At 45.8% G+C, this 18,463-nt stretch overlaps 1 protein-coding gene across 2 annotated transcripts; it reads right to left on the bottom strand.

The window, feature by feature from the left end:
* Positions 1-60: 60 nt before the first annotated feature.
* On the bottom strand, positions 61-18,036 carry UBA5 (ubiquitin like modifier activating enzyme 5). 2 transcript variants are annotated; one of them, XM_032181261.1, is made up of 12 exons: positions 17,880-18,036; positions 17,304-17,349; positions 17,102-17,191; positions 15,828-15,937; positions 15,348-15,434; positions 6,897-6,981; positions 5,904-6,008; positions 5,690-5,817; positions 4,312-4,447; positions 3,529-3,604; positions 2,973-3,079; positions 61-2,371 (listed from the first exon to the last, which is right to left on the bottom strand). In XM_032181261.1, the coding sequence occupies exons 1-12, from the start codon at positions 18,014-18,016 to the stop codon at positions 2,288-2,290; spliced, it is 1,191 nt and encodes a 396-aa protein (XP_032037152.1). In that variant the 5' UTR covers positions 18,017-18,036; the 3' UTR covers positions 61-2,287. The 2 variants fall into 2 exon arrangements, with proteins under 2 accessions (XP_032037152.1, XP_032037153.1); XM_032181262.1 differs by lacking the exons at positions 17,304-17,349; positions 17,880-18,036 and having other exon boundaries at positions 17,107-17,168.
* Positions 18,037-18,463: the final 427 nt, after the last annotated feature.

Genomic DNA, 18,463 nt, shown 5'->3' with positions numbered 1-18,463 from the left:
TGTAGTTGACCTCACAGACTTCAAAAAAAAAAAAAAAAAACAAGCAATGTGTAGATCTGGTATAAGCCAAATTTTGCAATTTATTTAATACTTGAACACCTCAAAGCAGAAAGTCTTCAATTTCAATAGCGTTGTAATCATACGTATCATCTCAGTAACATTCATGATACACTGTAAAAAATTAGAGCTTTGTTTACAAGATTGCCAAAAAACAAAGCTGGAGAAAAACAGTGCAATATGCCTGATTTCTTAGTTCATAACAAAAGTCATAAATTGTCCATTAGATTTTATGGGTAGAACAGATTAGAGTTGTAAATATCTTTTTAATTGGAAAAATATTGTTAAAGCTGCTTTTTTTTGTTGTTTGCTCTGATGTTATTTCTAAATACTTCTAACTATTGACACATACAGTCTTCTCAAAGTATTTTCTACTTCAGATCTTTCTTGTATATGCAAGTTGAATGTCTGAAATTAACATAAAAACCATTTTGCGTATTCTGTACATATGAAAATGTATTAATTTGGTCATGAAACTGTACATGAAATAAAATGGTAAACAGTTGCTTCTTATAAAGCTGTCAATTAGTTGAGTCTAGTTTAACTAAGCTGTTGTAGAAATGAGTCAACCATTTGGTTGCCTCAATCTCCAGCATCAAACATGTGCCTCATTTTGACTGTTCCCAACAGAAAGGTAGTTTCTCAAAAAAAATGTAACGCTAAAATTGACACTTAGATCACGCTAACATAGACTTAGTGACACTGATTCAAGTATGTACCTTTATAACGATCTCGTTTTGTTTCCCTTTCCTTGATACAATTCATTTTTTACACGTTTTCTCCAAAACTGAACTCAATCCACAAAACACCTTCCATTTTACAGAACAAGAAAAAAACCTTCACCAACTTCAAAGATGATTTTTGTTTAAATAATATAATCTAGCGCTTGCTATGGAGGAAATGCGTCTTGAAGCCTGTTACGGTTGCTTAGAAATCAGAAACAAATTTTTAAGTATTCATTCAAGCTACCCTAAGAAACAGAAGCACCTCCAAAATATTACCCTTTTTTATGTTGGTTGGATAAGGCTACTAACATGTATCAGCTAGTTCTGTGTTAGCTGCACCATGCTGTAAAAAGGTTTTTGAACAACACAAATTATAAATATTTATATCACATTGCAGATGCTAAAACCTACATTCTAAATTACATCTAAACAGTGATGATGTTCTGGATCAGACACCCAGAACAGTTAAAATATTTGAAGTTGGTATTTCCAGGTCTGTAGGACAGGATACTGGCACTACATACTCTGTACACTTACAGGTCAGTTTAACACAGGATAATTTAAAAGTTAATACTACCATATTAACATTATTTACAAGACAAATACAGTAAATCAGCAACTCAACTTAGACATCTGCAACACTAAATGTTTAGAGCATCTAACTTTAGAAGCTTTCCTATGTAAACTCAGATTTAAATATACCCCCATATGGAGGTAGATCAGAATTACAGCTAATCTTTTAGAAACCAACAAAACCGCCAAAATTTTGATTTTCACAGAGAAAGTCTCTTGTGCATTCCAGTGTTACTTGGAATTCTTACCCATTTTGCCATGAAAAACATCTGCCAGCTGAAGTATATCCAGTCTGCCAGCATGACTAGCTACCAACAAAAGACTTAGGCTGCAATATACTGAAAGCATTATTACATACAGGCAGCTAACAGTGAACAAGCAGTAGAAAGAAGTGACAAAACCAGGGAAATTTGTATAAGTTAAGGCTGATGAAAAGGCTGAAAAGGTCCATTTACTCACTAAACATACCCACAGCACAATCCATGCAAAGGCTCTGTTAAAGTCCCCTGAACGACTAATACAAATGCATGGAAAAACAAACAGCAGTATGAGTGAGGCACTGTCAGCTGCTCTCGACCTACTCTATCCACTCCAGCCAGCAGATTTCATCTTTCACGTGTCCTAAACTATGTGTTTTTATAACCTGATTCTGCATGTAACATGCTATGCATACTTTTATTAATTTATCCCTCTCTAAATTTCCATTGATTACCTGCACTCAGCAATGCTGAGAAACTAAAACTTACAGTAGCTTAAAGATGAGAATGTACAACAGAACATAAACAAGGTTAAGTCTGTCTGCTTCCCACCTCTGTAACAGTTCCATTTAATCAGATATGTACAGATAAGCTTCATTGGAGGAGAAAAAAAAAAGTCCACTCATGATTTGATGTCAATCCAAACTCCCAAGTTTGTAGTTAGTATTTGTTTTGCTACAGGTTTCGCATTTTGGCCATGAGTTCTTCCAGGCTTTCTTCAGATTCAGCCACTGTTTCTTCAGCTACTGGATTCTCTTCCTAGTAGTAAGAGGAAAAAGAGGTCAGCAGCAGAAGTAGCACACAAAATAACCTCCACATGTAAAGTAAGCTTTATTGCAGGTATGCCACGCTTCCCCAAAACCAAGCAGTCAAATTACAGCACTCAACTGATTTACAGCAAACTGGTCTACAAATTGGAAACTCTATTCTGACTGGAAATTTGAGTGTTCTGGAGAGATTCTGTGTTCCCCAGGTGTACTAACTGCACTTTGACTACACATACTTAAAAAAAGGTAAATATCTTAAAGTACTAGTTGTCAAAATATTAACTGAGAAATTTGTATTTCCTTGCCTTCCCTGCACCTCCTCCTTTCCCCCCCACCGAAATTCACTCCTGACTCCTCAAAACCACATTGACATTAACATCTATGTTTGAAGTGATACATTTCACAGAAACACAGAACTGGACCACAGAAGACACCAGTTGGATGTGCTGAGGTTCAGTTTTACTGGCGTTAAGGTTTATTTTATTAACCTTTATTTTAAGGTTTGACGGAAAACCAGAGCAGCCAGTCTCATAAATTTAATGTGTAAGACTTATTAATAAAGGTAGCATGTTTGTAAATAATAAATATATTACCTTGTTTGGTATAGTATATGCTACAGTAATTCCCTCAGGAAGATCAGGTACTGGACCAGAAGCAGCCTTCAGCTCATCTTCTGAAGTTTCTGATACTAATTCGATCCCTTTGCATTAAAAGGAATTGAAAACTTTATTAGCAGAGTTCTTTAATAATCACCACATTATAACAAGAAAAAAAACTGCAGCAACTTTTTTGAAATAGAAAAAAAAAGTAAAGACCTTTGATTTCAACTACTTAATTCCCATTATCAATGCTACATTTTCCCTTTACCATATATAAAACACTTCCATATACCTAACTTACAGATAAGGGTAGCTAAATATTTTATTCAAACGTTAAATAGTTGAAACTAAAACTTGCTAATCATATTAAAACTAGATCAATTTGTTTTAGCATTACTGTCCAAAGCTGTGAAAAACGTTGGCAGTAATTAAACAACGTAAGCTCCAAAAATAAGATGTACAAGAGGTCTACAGTGTGTTCACCCAAAACAAATAATTTAAATGGTGTTCCCAATACCAAGCTTCAGTTAGTCTCCATCTGCGTACCTACCCCAGTCATTGTCTTCATGTACTATTTCTTCTTCCTGCTCAGTCACTTCTTGTTTTGGTTGTGCAGCTACCTTTTTCTGAAGAAAAAAAAAAAGACACACAGAATATGTAGCAGTCCGATTTTTAACAACAGGATGGATCAAACCTAAATATTACAAAGTATAAATATTAGGTTTGAATGAGATACACAGTCACTGTTTAGAAGTTTGTTAGGCATAAAAAGACAAAATGCCTGCAAATTAAAAAAGACCATTACCACTCAACAATATATGACTGCCAGAAAGGTTGAGCAATTATTACAGGGGAAAAACAAACAAACAAACAAAAACAACTGATATAACTGCATGCAAACTTTTATGTCTACCTTTTTAAATGTTAATAGAATCATCAAATAGTTCAGGTTGGAAAGCACCTTAAAGACCTACTTCCAGCCCCTGGCCCAGGTGCAGGACCTTGCACTTGGCCTCATGAGGTTTGCACAGGGCCACCTCTCAAGCCTTTCCAGGTCCCTCTGGATGGCAGCCCTTCCTTTCTGTGTGTCAACCACACCACATAGCTTGGTGTCATCAGCAAACTTGCTGAGGGTGCACTCAATCCACTGAACAAAGATGCCAGTTATCTTAAAGGAAACATCTTGAAGTACTATGTTTGTAAAAAGCATGCAATCATCTGCAGACAAGGCTGCTAAAAATTTGGAGCAATGCTGAAGGTCTTCTTTTACTACAGATCCGTAGCTTGTTTTGTTCTTAAGAGTGTAAGAAAGGAAAAAAAAAAATAATTTTACCTTATAAATTTCCTGCTGTTTCCTGCAATTTTGGTCACTGCATTGTGGGTTTGGCTTCATCGCCATAGTTGGAAAGAAATCCTGCATCGCATTGTAACCAAGATAATAACTCACAGTACCAAAATTTAAAAGATACCTAGGAACACAAATAGAGAAACCAGGTCCTTACGCACAGCTACAAATGTAACAAAGAACTTTTAGAGTACACTTACATACCTGTGACCAGCGGAGTTGTAAAAAATCACTATAGTTGTCTTAAAATAAGGTGTAGTCACCTGACAACAGTGTAACTTCATCAACCAGAGCCTGGTCCTCTTGTGGTGTAAGTGTGTGACCCAGTGTCTCAGAAATAAATATGTCTAGAGCGGTATGTAAGCAGCTTTCTCCTGTGCCTTAATTCATTGCTTGAAACACTCAGGTGCTCTGTATTTCAGAGGCAGAATTTTTAACCGATCAGAACCTGTTTAATTGTCTTTACGTAGGGTCATATTTGCAATGAAAATAAAGATTTAAATTAAGCTGCAAGGTTGCATTCTTCATTACAGAAAAACATCTGCTGGGGTGCAATTTTATGTAATGCCTCTTGCTGCACAGCTGAAAAATGGAACTTCATTGTTCATAGGTATGAATTTTCTGGACAACCGATAAAAGCAAGCTAAGGCTTGTCTAAATAAGATCTTATTCTCGAAGCATAAATATGATTAAATTATAAAAATTATAAAAGCTTAAATTATAATACCGCATACAGTTATTTTTGAAGTTTAAACAGGCAATTGAAGAAAACCCCAAAAAAGCTTGTTATGCTGAACAAAGTTGGCAAGTTTTGCTAAAAAGATGCTGGGGAAAGATGGTGCATCATCTTGAAAACAATTGTGAAGCCATTCAAAAATTTTCTCTGCTGATACCTGCAGTTCTTAGTAGCTGTAGTCAAGTGACAGTACCTTTTAAATTCACCTCATTTCTAGGATATGAATATTGCACGATAAATTATTTCTTCTTCACCCATGTAAGAATGTCAAAGATTGTAGTTAGTCCTCTAACATTTTTGTTTACAGCTGCTCAATGATGTTAAATTGAAGCTTGTTTAAATACCAAAATAAGGAAAATAAATAAAAACATGTGTGTGTACACAGAGCAAGAAAAAATCGTAGGAAAACTCTAAAGACTTTTCCTTGCCCCTGAAGAGTTCTACTAAAAACAGCACTTACACAAAATGAGTCAAACACTGTGTGCATCAGCCATGTCTGATGATACTAATACCTTTAGGAGGTAAGCCACAAGCACATAAAAAGAACCAAACCCGTCACTGTGAAAGGTTCCTTCAGGTTTCTCTCTCTTATGGTGCTGTGCATTGCATAGGACCAACCCAGACACTTACTTGAGAACATTTTGTACAAGAATTCCTGCCACAACACCCATAGTTGTAGGAAGACTAGCTGCACAAACTCCTTCTCGTTTTAACGTTTTCTCATCAATATTTGCAGCAACTACAAGTGGAGGAGCACACTGAAAGGAAATAAAGAAATTCAGTTTAAACAAAGGTCCCAGCTTATAAGAAAGATGAACCAGCAATTCAGCTGAGCTGCACATACCGCAAAACAAGCGGATTCACCAGGTATGATAAGCTGTATATGTCCTGACACTGCATTTTCACTCACTCCAGATTCCATCCAGATTTGTCCAAGTTCATTGCAGGCCTTATAAACACAAAGATACACACATCAATCAGCACTGTAGAAGTTTAACGAATAAAATAAGTAGTAAATTGAGAATGATTAAACACATTGACCTTCCTGGCTTAAGACAGAAAGTCTATGATTGGAAAGAAGATGAAAAGGTAGAACAGAAATTGTTTATCAAGAGTGAAACGACAAATTAAATTTGTTTTCATGAAGCTAGGCCTTAGTAATTTCCTGGGGACCTGAGAGTTTTGAACAAATACAGGCGTTAGAAATCTAGTTACCCACACTAGAGAACCTAATAGCAAAAACTACTTATAATGGCATGCTTTTAGAGGCCCAGATCCAGCCTATCTGTGTATGTTCAGTGCACACAATTTGCATATTAAGTTAGCTGAAGGATAACAGAAAACATGCATTTGGCATACACCCTGCATTGACTGCAGCTGTAAAGAAAAACAGTATGATTAGGTACACAGCCTTAAAACATTTTCAGTATACAAAAAGGTCATATAAAGTATACAATTAGCTATACACAGTATTAAAAATTTTGTTAGATTTAACGTAGCAGGATTTGATAATGCTTTTGTATAAGATGATTTGGAAATACAGAGAGGACTTAAAACACAATCCTTTTTCTAGCTACAAGATGCTGGTAACTTACACAACTACAACTATATTTATAAACATAAAACCTTTATATTTATAAACTTAAAACCTGTCTTACAAGGACTGGGTAAAAGATCAGATTCTGTTTCTTTAAATCAAGGAAAAACTTTTTTTTTTAGAAGACTCTTGTCTTCTAAAAAAGACAGGTTCCTGTCTTTTCTGTAGTCCCCACAATTCTTAACAACATTTATAAGAGGAAAATTGACCTCCATAAGCTCCTATCGTAGATGGTCTTACCGTGTTAATTGCCATGCGAGCTTCAAAGTTGTCCACACAGCTTAGAACAAGATCGACAGGCTTCCCTTCCTCTAACGCACCGTTACTGCAATAGGTATCAGAAGTTTGCATGAAATTGCTGGCAGAACATAACACTAACACAGCAATCAACATCTTTCTTTAAAGTACAGAAGCACATGGGAAGTATATTTAGAATCACGGCATCATAGAAACACAAGGTTGCAAAGGACCTCCAAGATCTAGTCCAACCATCCTCCCATCACCAATACTACCCGCTAAGCTACTAAATCATATCTCGTAGCACCTTGTCCAGGCGTTTCTTGAACACCATGAGGGATAGTGACTCCACCACCTCCCTGGGCAGGCTGTTCTAGTGCCTGACCACTCTTTGAGAGAAAAAGTTTTTCCTGCTATCTAATCTAAATCTCCCCAGGCGCAACTTCTGGCCATTTCCTTGACTCCTATCATTAGTTATCTGGGAGAAGACGCTGACTCCCTCCTCATCACAGTCTCCCTTCAGGAAGTTGTAGAGTGCAATGAGGTCTGCCCTGAGCCTCCTCTTCTCCAGACTAAACACCCCCAGTTCCCTCAGCTGGTCCTCACAGGACTTGTGTTCCAGGCCCCTCACCAGTTTTGTTGCCCTTCTCTGGACACGCTCCAGGGCCTCAATGTCGTCCTTGTAGTGAGGGGCCTGCACAGCACTCGAGGTGCGGCCTCACCAGAGCAGAGTACAGGGGGGACGATCACCTCCCTGCTCCTGCTGGCTGCACTATTCCTGATACAAGCCAGGATGCCGTTGGCCTTCTTGGCCGCCTGGGCACACTGCTGGATCATGTTCAGCCAAGCATCGATCAACAGTCCCAGGTCCCTTTCCTATTCACAGTCTTCTAGCCACTCTGCCCCAATCCTGTAGCACTGCATGGGGTCGTTGTGGCCAAAATGCAGGACCCGGCCCTTGGCCTTGCTAAACCTCAACCCATTAGCTTCAGCCCAGCAATCCAGCCTCTCCAGATCCCTCTGAAAGGCCACCCTACCCTCAGGCAGATTGACACTACCTCCCAATTTGGTGTCATCTACAAACTTACTGAGGATACGCTCAATCCCCTCATCCAGGTCATCAATAAAGATACTAAACAAGAGAGGCCCCAGTACCGAGCCCTGGGGGACATCAATTGTAACAGGAGGCCAGCTGGACTTAACTCCATTAACCGCTAGCTGCTGGGCACAGCCCTCCAGCCAGTTCTTTACCCAAGAAGAGTGTACCTGTCCAGGCCACGGGCAGCCAGTTTCCCCAGGAGAATACTGTGGGAGACCGTGTCAAAGGCTTTGCTGAAGTCTAAGTAGACTACAACAGCCTTTCCCTCATCTACCAGTCTGGTCAGACGATCACAGCAGGAGATGAGGTTGGACAAGCATGACCTGCCTTTTGTGAACCCCAGATGGCTGGGCCTGATCCCCTGGATGCCACATGCGTGCCGTGTGATCTCACCCAAGATGACTTTCTCCATAACTTTCCCTGGAACCAAGGTCAGGCTGACAAGCCTGTAGTTCCCTGGGTCCTCCTTACGACTCTTCTTGTAGATGGGAGCATCAGCAAGCTCCAATCCTCTGGGACCTCTCCAGACAACCAGGAACACTGATAGATGGTGGAAAATGGCTTGGCAATCACCTCCACCAACTCCCTTAGCACCCTAGGGTGGAGCCTGTCTGGTCCCATGGACTTGTGACACTCCAGGTGGAGGAGCAGGTCTCTAACTGCATCCTGGATCGCAGGGGGTGATTCTCTACCTCAATCACAGGGGACATCCAGGTCAGGCAGTAAAGTACCCTGAAGATAACAGATCCAACTATTAAAGACAGGTGTAAAGAAGGTGTTGAGAACCTCAGCCTTATCCTCAGTGATCACATTCCCTGCTTCATCAAGTAAAGGATAAAAATTCTCTTTGGTTCTTCTCTTGCTGTTAATATATTTATAAAATGATTTCTTGTTCTTTTTTACTGCAGTGGACAATCTGAGTTCAAGCTGGGCTTCTGGCTTTCTAATTTCCTCTCTGCATATCGTAGCAACTTCCTTGTAGTTGCCCCAAGTAGCCTGCCCAATCTTCCAGTGGACGTAGACTCTCTTCTTCTGGAGTCTCAACAGAAGTTCCTGGTTCATCCATGCTGGTCGCCTTTCTCTCTAGCTCACCTGACAGGACTCAGGAACAGCCTGCTCCTGGGCCTTTAAGATTTCTGTCCTGAGGAGCGTCCAGGCTTCCTGGACTCATTTGCCCTTCAGGAGTGACTCCCAAGGGAGCCCTGCAATAAGTTACCTGAAAAGGTCAAAGTCTGCCCTCTGAAGTTCAATATAGCAGATTAGCTAGTTACCCTTTGAACAAAACACGTGCAATCAAACCAGGATAAAATTAGCATCTTAGATCTACAGCAGAAATAGCTGTAAACTGAGGCTGGGATTTACATGTAAATACAAGAGCATTTTAGATTAATATAATGTTTATATAGTGTACACCCATAGTAAAAAACATTAGGAAATTTGCATCTTTGTAGAACATATCTGCAACTGAAATTTAGTTATTTCAGAATTTATCTATGAGATTCCCTAAGAAGTATTTTCTTTCTTCTTATTATAAAATTGTCCTGGATTTGTCTCGGAGAGGGTTAATTTTCCTCATAAGAGCGGGTATGGAGCTGGGTTCTGGATTTCGGATGACAGTGATGCTGACAACACACCGACCTTTTAGTTGTCGCAGCGCCAAAGCCGTTCCAGCTGCCCACACCGCCCTGCCAGCCAGGAGGCTGCGGGTGCACCAGGAGCTGGGAGGGGACGCAGCCAGGACAGCTGGCCCAAACTGGCCAGAGCCATGTCCCATACCCTACGGGGTCGTGCTGAAGATTGGGACTGAGCAGGTTGGTCAGAGTGTGGCTGCCACCGCGCGGGGTCTGTCTGGGCATCATCACTCAGTGGGCAGCGAGCAATTGCATTGTGCGTCACCGTGCATTCATCCTGGAGGAGAGAAGGCTCAGCGGGATCGTAGCAGTGTCTGGACATCCCCAAAGAGCAGATGCAAAGAAAACGGAGCCAGGCTCTGGTCAGCGGTGCCCAGCGGCCGTACAGCTCTAGGTGGCCCTGCTTCAGAAGGGGGCTTGGAGCAGATGACCTCCAGAGGTCCCTTCCATCCCCAGCTCTTCTGGGAGCTTCCTTCTGGGTAAAAAACAGGGCCCTTTTATAGCACTGACACAGAAGATGGCGTAGGATGCCACCACGTAACAAGGGAGGTACTGCTCAATTCTGTCTTCCACCTGAGACAGCCAAGAGGTTGCGGTGCTCCTGATTTTCTCTAAACAATCCTAGGTTTCTCATGCCTATTCCCACTGTCCCTGGCCAATTTCCACCTTCCCAGGTGGAAAGTTGTTCCTCAGTTTCTTGATGTGTCCTCATCAATGGTGGAACGCAAAAAGCAGTGTCACTTTCCAAGACTCCTTTGGGAGAATTAGGAAGTAGGTATTCTTTATGAACAACACTGGGTATGTGGGGGATAATTCCACCCAACACGTACAGCTAAGCAAGACAAGGAGTACTTATTTATGGGACGGGGATATCCATATTTATGCAGTTCACAAGAAAAGGCAGGATTTATGCTAACGGTTTCTCAGAACTAATTATCATATTGTCCCTCCTGCCCTTGCAGGTCAGGTAACCTCTGGTGGTTGCACTTCGGGGCTTTCTGATGAAGGCTCATCGTCTTCTTCATCTCGTACTTCTTTCTGTTTTGCACATGCTCAGTCATTGTTTAACTGCTTCAGCACTTTCAGTCTTTGAAAAACTCAGCTAATTTAATTAAGTTCTACTTTGGGCACCATGTTCCTTCCTCAGCCTGGATTTTGTGCATAGAGCTCAATCTTCTTATCACGTGAGGCCGATACAACAACCGAGCAATTTGAACTTTTGGGCTGCTCCTGTCCCCTACACCTTCGCACTCCCATGTTGACTTCCCATCCCCCAAATGACTTCTAACCCCCACATCTCACTCACGGACCCGCCACCCGCAGCCATTCCCCATCAGGAGCAGACATCCCCAAACCAATTCATGGCGGGGACAGCAGGGGAGGGCTGTGTCCAGCCCCCCCTAACCCCCCCAGTTAACCGATGCAGGAAGAAGTGCAGGCAGAGGCTTTGCAGGGTGGAAGAGTGGTAATTTATTCTTCCTGGGGGAATCGTGGCTGCCACCCCCAGCCCGTCCCCAGGTGAGGCCCGGCCGCCTGCTCAGGCGGGGGGCCCGGCCTGCCGGCCCGCGTGGTCCCCGTGTCCCGGCTCCTCCTGCCGCACCCTGTGCAGCCAGGATGTGTCCCCGACGTCGGCGTCCTGCGGGGAGCGTGGCAGTCTGCGCCCGACCTGCCCCGCGTGCCACGAGAAGCTTCTCTCAAGTCTGCGCTCCGTGGAGGGGCTGCGCGCCCTGCGCCGGGGCGAGACGCTGCGGGAGCGGTAGATGGAGGGGCTCCTCTGCCCCTGCCCCCGCTGCTGCTGCTGCCGCCGCCCCAGCCGCGCGTTGCGCTGGAACCTTCCGCGGGGTCTTCGGGCCAGGCGCACCACTGCTACAATGGGCCCGCGGCACATCGGGCAGGTGTTTCTTGCCTCCGCCCAGACGTGGATGCACTCCAGGCAAAAGGAGTGCCTGCAGGGGTCCACGCGAGCTGCGCTGGACAGCGGGCCCAGGCAGATGGGGCACATCTCGTCCCCGGGGGCCTCCTCGGGCTGCTCCTGCCGCCGGCTCATGGTTCCGGCAGCTTCCGCGACGTGGAACCGGTCGTCCTGTGGGGGAGGCTGCCCTGGTGCTGGGCGCTCAGCAGCAGCCCGGGGTCTTCAGCACCTCGATGTCTCGCGGGTCGCCGGCAGGACCTCAACGCCTCACGTGCCACCAGCGTCGCCACCAGGAGGACTACTGCAGAGAGAAGCAGGAAGAAAATGTTGTATCAGCAAGCAGACATTCGCTTTCTAGGTTCTACCAAGTTGTCTAGAGTGCTGTAGCTGTCAGCAGTGTATATATGGATTGCAAACAGAGACTATGCTGAGGCCAGATGAGGTACATGGATGTCTATAGGTGTGAGAGCATTACCGAAGGCCCTTGATGGCTTGCGTGCAACAACAATGGCTTCGCGTATGCCTATAGCACTAGCTCCGCCTCTCTCTCTCTTTCCAGCCGTGGAGACTCGAACACTCGCCTACCACCAGCCGGACTGGCCGCAGGCGCCCTGCGCAGGGCATTTATAGGCAGCCCCGTTCTGTGAGGACACCCCAAACCCTGCTGATGTCATTTATGGCCTCACAGAAGGGGGCTGCCTATAAATGCCCTGCACGGGGCGCCTGCGGCCAGTCCAGCTGGTGGTAGGCGAGTGCTCGAGTCTCCACGGCTGGAAAGAGAGAGACGGGCGGAGCTATTGCTGTAGGCATACGCGAAGCCATTGTTGTTGCACGCAAGCCATCAAGGGCCTTCGGTAATGCTCTCACACCTATAGACATCCACGTGCCTCATCTGGCCTAGTCAGCGTAGTCTTGCTAAGTATAACCGATCATAAGCATATTTGCCGTTCTAGTAGCAATGTTTGCAATCCATATACACACTGCTGACAGCTACAGCACTCTAGACAACTTGGTAGAACCTAGAAAGCTAATGTCTGCTTGCTGATACAACATTTTCTTCCTGCTTCTCTCTGTAGTTGTCCTCCTGGTGGCACGTGAGGCGTTGAGGTCCTGCCGGCGACCCGCGAGACATCGAGGTGCTGAAGACCCCGGGCTGCTGCTGAACGCCCAACACCAGGGCAGCCTCCCCCACAGGACGACCATCTGCACGTCCCGGAAGCTGCCGGAACCATGAGCTGGCGGCAGGAGCAGCCCGAGGAGGCCCCCGGGGACGAGATGTGCCCCATCTGCCTGGGCCCGCTGTCCAGCGCAGCTCGTGTGGACCCCTGCAGGCACTCCTTTTGCCTGGAGTGCATCCACGTCTGGGCGGAGGCAAGAAACACCTGCCCGATGTGCCGCGGGCCCATCGTTGCAGTGGTGCGCCTGGCCCGAAGACCCCGCGGAAGGTTCCAGCGGAACGCGCGGCTGGGGCGGCGGCAGCAGCAGCAGCGGGGGCAGGGGCAGAGGAGCCCCTCCAACTACCGCTCCCGCAGCGTCTCGCCCCGGCGCAGGGCGCGCAGCCCCTCCACGGAGCGTGGCCTTGAGAGAAGCTTCTCGTGGCACGCGGGGCAGGTCGGGCGCAGACTGCCACGCTCCCCGCAGGACGCCGACGTCGGGGACACATCCTGGCTGCACAGGGTGCGGCAGGAGGAGCCGGGACATGGGGACCACGCGGGCCGGCAGGCCGGGCCCCCCGCCTGAGCAGGCGGCCGGGCCTCGCCTGGGGACGGGCTGGGGGTGGCAGCCACGATTCCCCCAGGAAGAATAAATTACCACTCTTCCACCCTGCAAAGCCTCTGCCTGCACTTCTTCCTGCATCGGTTAACTGGGGGGGTTAGGGGGGGCTGGACACAGCCCTCCCCTGCTGTCCCCGCCATGAATTGGTTTGGGGATGTCTGCTCCTGATGGGGAATGGCTGTGGGTGGCGGGTCCGTGAGTGAGACGTGGGGGTGAGAAGTCATTTGGGGGATGGGAAGTCATCATGGGAATGGGAAGTGTTTGGGACAGGAGCAGCCACAAAGGTGATCTGGCCCGACTGGAAAAAAGGCTGACAGCAAAAGTCTCCTAAAAGCCTGGCAGCAGAGAATGCCTGCCAGCTGCGGAACCGGGCCTGGCAACCTGCAGTATCCCTGGAAGGCGCTGCTGGCCTCCTGCAAGTGCAGCCTAAGGGTACCTAGGAACCAGAGGCTGTCTCCAGGTGCCACCACCAAGGGCAAAAGCAGGGAACTACAAGAGCAATGGGCTGTCTGAGAAGGAGGAACGGCTCTGGGAAGGGTGCCATTCCCAGAGACTAGGAAGCATCGGTGTCTATCGCTCGTCTCAGGTGAAACACAGAAATTAGCAGCAGCTTTTGGCTGCTCTGAGGAGGTGGTGTCCTCTGCTCTCTTCCGTCTCTCTTAACAGAAAAAGGACTCCTTCTCGACCCTAAATGGAGCGCCTCTCCCCCTCAGAACTTCTTGTGCTGCACAAATTGTTCTTGCCTACATGACATCCTAAATCCAGTGAACCTGTGCTGGGGATTCCCGGCTGACTCTGAACTCTGATGGGAGCCTCACGTCTTTGCAGTGACACTTTGTTCTTGACTCCTTGGTGCCCACCCTCGGGCCCACTCCTGGGTTTGGTCTCTTCCAAGATGGCTTTTCTTAATTAGCCTGACACCTCTCTCCACGCTTGCCTTGAATCACAGGATCTTGCCCAGTGGTGGTTTGTGGCCATGTGTAATAACGAGAACTTTTCAGCAAAGAAAGCCTCCGTGTATCGCAGCACCCTACCAACTCCCACTTGCCGTCTCTCCACACCCGCAGGCAGGCGGGCATCCCTGAAGGGCTCAACCTTTTGGAAGGTCACGGCATGAACTTCGTTGTTGTCAGAAGCGGGATTCTGTAAAACGTGCACTCCGGGATGCTTTTGAGGAGATGGTAGAAGAACACTGGGAGGTGCACGAGGCTGTCCTGGTTTCAGCTTGTTGTCTTCCCAGTAGCTGGTATGGAGCTGGGTTCTGGATTTCAGATGACAGTGATGCTGACAACACACCGCTCTTTTAGTTGTCGCAGCGCCAAAGCCGTTCCAGCTGCCCACACCGCCCTGCCAGCCAGGAGGCTGCGGGTGCACCAGGAGCTGGGAGGGGACGCAGCCAGGACAGCTGGCCCAAACTGGCCAGAGCCATGTCCCATACCCTATGGGGTCGTGTTCAGCAATTAACATGGGCTGGCTGGCCAGGGTGGGGGGGGAGGAAGAACTGCTTGGGGACAGAGTGGGCGTTGGTCAGCGGGTGATGAGCAGCATCACTTGCTTCGTACACATTAATATTATCTCTCTTCCTGTCCTACTAAACTGTCTTTATCTCAACCCACAAGCTTTTACTTTTTCCCCCACCTCTGATTGTCTCCCCCATCCCACTGGGGGCAGAGGAGGGGTATGGACTGAGCAAACAGCTGTTTGGTGCTGAGCTGCCAGCTGGGTTAATCCACAGCAAAAGCATAAGTGAAAATATCCCAGAGCAGTCAAAGTATGACCTGATCTGTTCTCTGCTATGGGAAAAGCCAGCTTTGGTTAGAGGTCAAAAGAGGTATTAATACAAAATAGAGCTATGGAACATTAAAAATAAATGCCATCTAGAGAAAAGGTCTAGGCAGAAGTGTCTGCATACATATGTATTTCCCACCAGTTTTCAGTTAGCAGTTGTTAAATAAGAAAAATAAATAAAAATGTGATGCTGTATTTAGAACTACGTATCAGAAGTTAGCCATTTGCTTTTGTTGAAAATTTTTTACCTTATTCTATCCATGAAATGTTCAAAGTTGTCCAGTGTTGTGATGTTGTAGTTATGTACTTCAAACTGAACATCAGGATTAATATTCCTAATAGAGGAAACAAAATGAGTCAATGTCAATAAAGACAATAATTTGCATTTCACTCCCTAACTTCACGAGTGCTGCTACAGTCTTAAGCTTCCAGTCCAAGGGCAGAAATGCACTCAGATTTGTCAAAAGTTCACAATTTGATGATGAGAAAAAAGAAAACTAAAGCAGCCAAACAACAACCCCGCCCTCCAAGATCCTGAAGCAGTATAGTTTATATCAAACTTCTCAGTAAAATTAGCTATATGTGAAAGTAGATTCACATTAAGGCTCTGGGCAGGATACAAATGTCTAAATTAGAGCTTGCTACCTTGCAAGTGATTAAGAGTTGAACATTTTTCTGTAGCAGCATCCCGGATAAATGCACTGCATACCCACTTCTGTAAGTCATACCTCAAGGTATCCTCTGCTGCTTGCACTTTACTTAATCCAGCTTGATGAGGTTGGAAGAAGAGTCTGTTCATGTTTGCCAGTTCCACTTTGTCATAATCAAACAGAAGAAGCTACAATAAAAATTGCATTAACATGTGAATCTCCAAATGCTTGGCAAACAGAGCACTATAGCAAACCATTTTAAACAGAAAATTATAAAAACAACAACAACAACACACACTCAAATAAATGACACCCTCCAGTTCAACTCATTTCATATGTAAAAGTTACCGATACTGTAAATGTGAAAGACTGAATTCTAGCTGCCAGTCACCAGGAAATGATTTATGAAGTCACAAAAACTGCTGTTGTTTGTTTTTTAAAAAGCAGCAATTTGAACTTGCTCATTTGATCTGAACTAAAAATATTCAGCATACTATCAACACGGACATTAACACCTCTCTCACATTCCTACTTGCCATTATGACATTAGCTAAAATGTGTCGTTTTTTTCACTTGTTCTTCAAAAGCAATTAACTTAAAATACCTACGGATTACACAGGTATGTTGATTATTACAAATTCTGATTCAATAGCCCGACATCCTAAGTAAAAGATGCTGATCTACAGGAAATTCTCCTTCAGAGGAAGGGAGAACAAACTTTGCAACACAAAAATTGCATCACCTCTGTATTAAGAAACTTTTTAAGTTCCAAGAGTAAATGGTGAGGTTCAGCCTGGAAATGCAAACATCTAAACCATTCCCCAAATTCCTCCTTTTAAAGGAAAGCCTGTTGACTCAGTAGGTTTTTGCTATCTATACACACATTATTATTAAGTCTGCTAAATTTTTACTTCTGTCACATCATGAACTGATTTTTGTGGTAAAAATGTCTGACATCTACTGCAGCACAATTTCTTGAATATCAACTTGTTCTCATAATATAGGATTTAATCTTCTATGTGAGCTACCTCCTCTTTTTTCCTCATTTTATCTTCCTGTTGCAGTAATCCAGTATGGTTATTAAATAGATGGATTCATACTGAGCACAGAGAAGAGAAGCATCTGAACAAGAACAGTTCACGTGACAGAAGATCAAGTCCCAGATAGATCAATTTTGCTAACATAAGAACAATGCAGACTCTTCATTTGCAATTTTACTGAAGTGCTTTTTCTGAGTGTTTTCTTCACAGTACATTTATTCGGGCAAAATCAACTGAGGGAAACTGAAGAAAACTCTCTATAAAGACTAGTCCATCTGCTATAATGAAGTAGAAGAAGAAAACTTATATTACCTTACCAATGCCACACCTTGTCAACATTTCAGCAGTCACGCTGCCAACTCCGCCAACACCTACTACTGCAACTGTAAAGGTACGGATTTTCTGCGGAAAGAAATAAGGTACGGATCAGCACGTCAAGGGTGATCCTCACAGGTCCAGAGCGGGTGGGGAGAGGAGAAAATACGGGGCTGTTTTAACGCAGATACAAACCTACCTCATAATCTTGGACGATTCCCATTCTTTTCAGTGCCATCAAGCGACTACAAAGAAAAACAGCAATGTTATGCAGAAAACGCTCTTTCTAATAACAATTTTGCTTTTTGGACATCTAAAAGTTGTTGCTTAAAAAAAAAAAAACAAACAGCTGGCAATGCAGCAAACTCAAGCCTGCTGTTTTCAGTGCAGTAGCGATTGCCAGCTGGATAGGGTCTGAATGAGGGAGTAGACGCTTTCCTATTAGGATAAGGAATTAAGTGCTGACCCTGAAAAAAATTACATGCTTATTCTGTCGGTATGAGTAAGATTAATGAGTCAGAGAGGGTCTGTAACTATTTCAGGAAACGAATCTCAGATCTAAAAGAGGAAAGCCTCCACTTTAACGAACCATATGTCAACAGATCAGTGAAAACTTCTTTCTGAAAAACTTTTTTTTTTTTTTTTTTTTTTTCCTGAAACCAGCCCCCCAGAACCGCTCAGGGCTTTCACAGCCCTCCGGCTCCCCCCACCCCCCCCCACAACCACCTCCCCCCTCAGCACCCCCTTAGGGCCCCCCTCACCCCCGGGGCCGCACCTGTAGGGGTTGGAGTCCGTCACCTCGGCGCTCATGGCCTCGATGCGTGGCCTGGGCGCCCCCCGGCCGCCCCTCTCCCGGGCCAGCTCCTCCTCCAGCTCCCGCAGCCGCCGCTGCAGCCGCCGCAGCTCCGCCATCCCCGCGCCACGTCGGGGCCCTCAGCGCTTCCGCCGGTGCCCCCCCGGCCGCCCGCCCCCCCCGCCTCCCGCCGCCTCAGCGAGCGTTCCCACCGCGCCGGGGCAGCCCGCGGCGGGCAGCGAGGAACGGGAGGGCTCTGCTGGAGCCCCGGGGCACGGAGCGGTGTGGGGGGAAAGGAAAAACGCCATGGGAGGCGCTGCCGGTAGCAGAAGGACCGAGGGAGGGGGAGGCCGGAACGCGGAGTCGCGGCGGGGGGAAGGGTTTCCCTGACGGACCCGGCAGGCAGCGGTTGCCGCAGCAACGCCGGGCGGGGCCGCTCCGTGATTTGCGTAGCGGGAGCGCAATTCGCTCTCCGCAATCTGCGTAGCTTGAGTGCAATCAGCGCTCCGCGATTTGCGTAGCGGGGCCGCTCCGTGATTTGCGTAGCGTGGACGGCGAGGAGGCGA

Source organism: Aythya fuligula, chromosome 2 (genome assembly GCF_009819795.1).
Source record: "Aythya fuligula isolate bAytFul2 chromosome 2, bAytFul2.pri, whole genome shotgun sequence".
NCBI lineage: Eukaryota > Metazoa > Chordata > Aves > Anseriformes > Anatidae > Aythya > Aythya fuligula.
This window is presented reverse-complemented; position numbering and strand designations above follow the sequence as displayed.